Genomic DNA, 3,073 nt, shown 5'->3' with positions numbered 1-3,073 from the left:
TTCAGCAGACTTCTGTCAGCAGGGGTGGGCTTTCTTGTACAGAAGTTGAAGAGCCAGAAAGCTTCACTGAAGACTGCAGCATTGTGTAAAACAGCCCCTTCGTTATCCCATGGGCAAGTGGCAGGGCCATGCTGCTGATTCCTGAGGCATTCTCTTTAATAATGAGGGGTATTCTGCAAGGGCTGTGGGGGCACAGCCTCAGAGCATCTGCCCCCAGCAGATGGCAGCAGGACATTAGCTAGATGGAACCTAGCCCCACCCCCCCAACTTGTGATACTACATTTATTCCCGGAGACAGAGTGGATGTGGTATTGGTGACTCAGTTCCTGAGAGAGAGGAACCATGTTAGTTACAAGTAAACCTCATTTCTCATTTTCTTCTTCACCTCTACTTTTCCTTCTTAGGCTACAGTCATACGACTATTGGTCAGAGTGCCCACAGTTACAACCCTTTTTACAAGCACCAAATCTAGACTTACAACAAGGAATGGATGAACAAGAAAGAACCCAACTAAACAAGAGCAACTGTAATCCCCACCAGCCCTCAACTCTTTTATGCATGCTGCTCTCTACATTCCTTCTGCCATGGCTGGTTTATTCTGACTCAAAATTGAAGTGGCTCACATTCCTCCACACACCAAATATAAACATAGCAGGAAATGGCAGATGAACCACTCCTGATTAAGATAATTAATCTCTGCTTGCTGTCTTTCCTCCCCAAAACTTTTCCCTCCTATCCATTGTAGTAGTTGAGAGGGGGTTTTGAATGTCTTCAAAATGTTCACCAGAACCAAATGATTAGCTGTTTGGGAGACAGCTCCTCTCCTTTCTACACCTTTTGTTTTCTCATCAGCCCCTCACTCACACCATGTCCTCAACTCGTTCTCCCTCTCACCTTCTCAGGAGCATTGATGACACCAGTGTTGTACCCAAACTGGAGAGATCCAATGGCAGCAATGGAAACAGCATAGAGAAGGGGTGCTGTGACTTTCTGCAGAAGGGAAGAAAAAAACATTTAATGAATGTAGCTATTAATGTTTCTGCAGAAGGGAAGAAAAAAACATTTAATGTAGCTATTAATGCTTTGGGCAGTGAATGAGCTTTTATCCAGCAAGGATGGAAATCAGTAACTGAGACACTAGGGAGACCCAACTGTAAAAAAGGAAAAAGTTATGTGACTAGAAGTAGAAGGGCCTGTCAGGACCTCCCCTTTATTATCTCTTGACCTCCATCAACTGTTCTCAGCTCATTAGTAATGAATACACTGGCTGCATTAGTGGCTGTTATTTTGGGTTGATCTGCTTTACAGAAAAGCTTTTGCTGATCTCTGGCATGGCATCAAACAAGGGTCTAGCTCTTCCCCATGCCAACTGACAAGTTCCCATAAATCAAGCCTCAGATCTGCCCATGAGCTATACTGACAGTCACTCCTAACAGTGAAAACACACACTCTTCAGCAACAGGCCTGCTTTTCCCAGGCTAAAGCTTCCCAATTCCACCCCAGGGCACCTGGCACAGCAGCCTGCCTCACAGAGGCAACAGCAATGCTGCCAACCTTCCTGGTTTTTTTCCCTGATGCTGTGGCAATACTTGGTGCTCTAAATGAAGCACAGCGCCTGGAATCCAAGCCTGTGTAAATCTATATTTTAAAAAACACTTAGCCACCAGAAGAAGCTTGAACAGCCACCCTCAGAAATCCCACAAACTGAGAAATGTAAGTGTCATTGAAAACCACCTGACATTTCCTACATTTTTAAAGCTTGTGGTACTTTATCAAGCTCTGTGTTAGGGAGGCAGGGTGGAGCAGGTGACTCAGGAGCTGGCACTTAGGCCGACCTGTGCTTGAGTTAGCACAATTTGGAAATATTAGGTTTCTGTCTTGAAAGAGATTGGAAGCTTTTTCAAAATTATTAACAATCCCTTTTCCAAGGATTTTCAGTTATTGTCCCAAGGCTGGCAGGGGAAAGAAAAGTACTCCATGGGGCCTACTGTCACAGCTCTTCCAGTCTCAATTCCCAGCTCAGCTCCAGGAATAGGAACTCCCAAGGCTGCTCAAAATTTTTGCCCCTTGTCATCTTTCAGTGCTTACAACCACCTTTATCATAGCTTGCACAACCTTCACACAGGCACCAGTTCAGCCCCAGCAAACAGAAACTGGGGAAATCACTCTCTGGCATGGTTTCCCCCACCTACATCACATCCATGCCTCAGGCCTGAGCTTTCTTCCTGCCGAGCAAGCTCAGTGATGGCGACAAACAGGACAAGGCCCTTTCTTGTAGGGAGGCAGATGACTCCCAAGGTGTGGTTCACACCTGAGCACACCCTAGGCAGCCCAGACTGCCTTTTCCCTGGCACCCTGTGACTGCTCCCCTCATTTTTGTTGCAATGAAGTTTGGCACAGAACCACAAGGGCACAGCTCATTCAAAGCAGCAAGATGCCTGTAAAAAGGCATTAAGACATCTAAGCAATTTTAGGACTCCAGGCCAGGTCATCCCTAGTTAACAGGTACAGCAAAGCTGAGGACAAAACCCAGCTCTCCACGTTTTCAACCCACCTTTCCCCACATGGCTCTGCTTTGTCATGGCATGGAGTGGTCACAGCTGGCTTTTCCTTCTGGGTGCAGCAGGGACCACAGGGTTCCTGCTTTGCAGATACCCCTTAGGTACACGATACTCACATAAGCTATAAGGAGGTTAGTTCTGCCATCTTCCATACTCCTGCCTGCTCTTTCTCTCCTCCCCCGTCTCACACTACCTAGACATCACATGGCCTGACCATCATCTAATTAGTGTATGGATCATTTGTTACTGCTGGAAGGGCCTCACTTCCCAAAAGGCAAACAAGGAGCTCAGAAATAGTACAGCTACACACCCCACACCCCCCCCAAGACTCAAGGCTGAGGCCTGTGCAGCAGCAAGGAATCCAAACCACCACCCCTCCCTCTGACCACAAGCACCAGCAGCGCTCATTGCCCAGGAGATGCTTCTCCCCGCCGCGCTGCCTGCTAAACCCCAGGGCCTCCTGCGAGCGACCCTGGCCAGCTGCTCCCCTTCCCTCCGCCGCCTCTCCTCAC

General features: G+C 47.8%; 1 protein-coding gene across 1 annotated transcript in view; it reads right to left on the bottom strand.

Moving 5' to 3' along the window:
• The window catches only part of SLC2A3 (solute carrier family 2 (facilitated glucose transporter), member 3), a 7,626-nt gene extending 5,060 nt beyond the window's left edge, over window positions 1-2,566 (bottom strand). Inside the window, exons 1-2 of the mRNA XM_010004155.1 lie at window positions 2,555-2,566; window positions 895-990 (exon numbers count right to left, since the gene is read on the bottom strand). Coding sequence (XP_010002457.1) covers window positions 895-990; window positions 2,555-2,566 — 108 coding nt within the window. The remainder of the gene's footprint in view (window positions 1-894; window positions 991-2,554) is intronic.
• Between the last annotated feature and the right edge of the window lie 507 nt (window positions 2,567-3,073).

The sequence above is a fragment of the Chaetura pelagica genome, unplaced genomic scaffold (assembly GCF_000747805.2).
Source record: "Chaetura pelagica isolate M959 unplaced genomic scaffold, ChaPel_1.0 scaffold198, whole genome shotgun sequence".
NCBI lineage: Eukaryota > Metazoa > Chordata > Aves > Apodiformes > Apodidae > Chaetura > Chaetura pelagica.
Note: the sequence above shows the minus strand (reverse complement) of the source record. Positions and strands in the feature narration are given on the sequence as shown.